General features: G+C 58.4%; 1 gene segment (V, D, J or C); it reads right to left on the reverse strand.

The window, feature by feature from the left end:
* Positions 1 to 250: 250 nt before the first annotated feature.
* Positions 251 to 619, reverse strand: LOC104916810. The segment is given in 1 exon segment: positions 251 to 619. A coding segment is annotated over 1 exon segment (369 nt).
* Positions 620 to 849: the final 230 nt, after the last annotated feature.

The raw sequence follows: 849 nt of genomic DNA on the forward strand, positions 1-849 counted from the left end.
TGTAGCCAAGCTGATTTGGTGAACAGAAATATGCTGAATATAGTCCTCAGGTTACAACACTGCTTTTGTGACTCAGGAGAACGAAAGGAGTGACAAAGTGAAAGGAGACCTTGCAGAAACAACAGGGTCATCTGTGGTGTGCTGTGGTAACACCTCACTGTCCAGGAGCAGACCAGAGCAGCTCCAGCTCCTGCCAGCCCTGCGGCTCTTGAGGTCATAATCATGGTTGTGTCTAGGAAGAGGTTTTTTGTTACAGCTCTGCAGGATTTCCTGTTCCCGTGCGAACAGCACAGAAGTAGTGCGCTGAGTCGTGTGGGCGCAGGGCGCGGAGAGACAGATAGGACACAGACTGGGAATCCTCACGAGAAACCGAGGCACGACCCTGCACCTCAGAGTTGAATCTCGTATATGAGCTGCTGGTGCTGATGTAGGACAGCCACTTGAGAGAGCCACCAGGTCCCTGACGGTACCACAGTACGTGATAATCTCCAAAGCTGAAGCCGGCTCCCCGGCAGGACAGACGCACGGACTCCCCAGGTGCTCGCACACCTCCGCCAGATGCTTCCAGTCTCAACTGTGCACACACTCCTGTAGAAGGACAGCATCGGGAGCCAGGCATGGCACATCCATGGAAGGAAGATGTTCCCCAGCCACTCTGACACTCGCAGGGCAAAGAGATGTCTACATCCTCTGCTGCCTCAGCCCCAGGCCAGGGGCGCTGCCCCAGCCGCCCTCCTCCGCGGGGCTCAGCCAGGGCCGCTCCCGCAGCAGCCGTGTCCCCACACAGCCTCCCTGTGCCACGCACAACAGCCGCTCCCCGGCACCGAAGCCGAGCTCCGGGCCTGCGCG

The sequence above is a fragment of the Meleagris gallopavo genome, unplaced genomic scaffold (assembly GCF_000146605.3).
Source record: "Meleagris gallopavo isolate NT-WF06-2002-E0010 breed Aviagen turkey brand Nicholas breeding stock unplaced genomic scaffold, Turkey_5.1 ChrUn_random_7180001948610, whole genome shotgun sequence".
Classification (NCBI taxonomy): domain Eukaryota; kingdom Metazoa; phylum Chordata; class Aves; order Galliformes; family Phasianidae; genus Meleagris; species Meleagris gallopavo.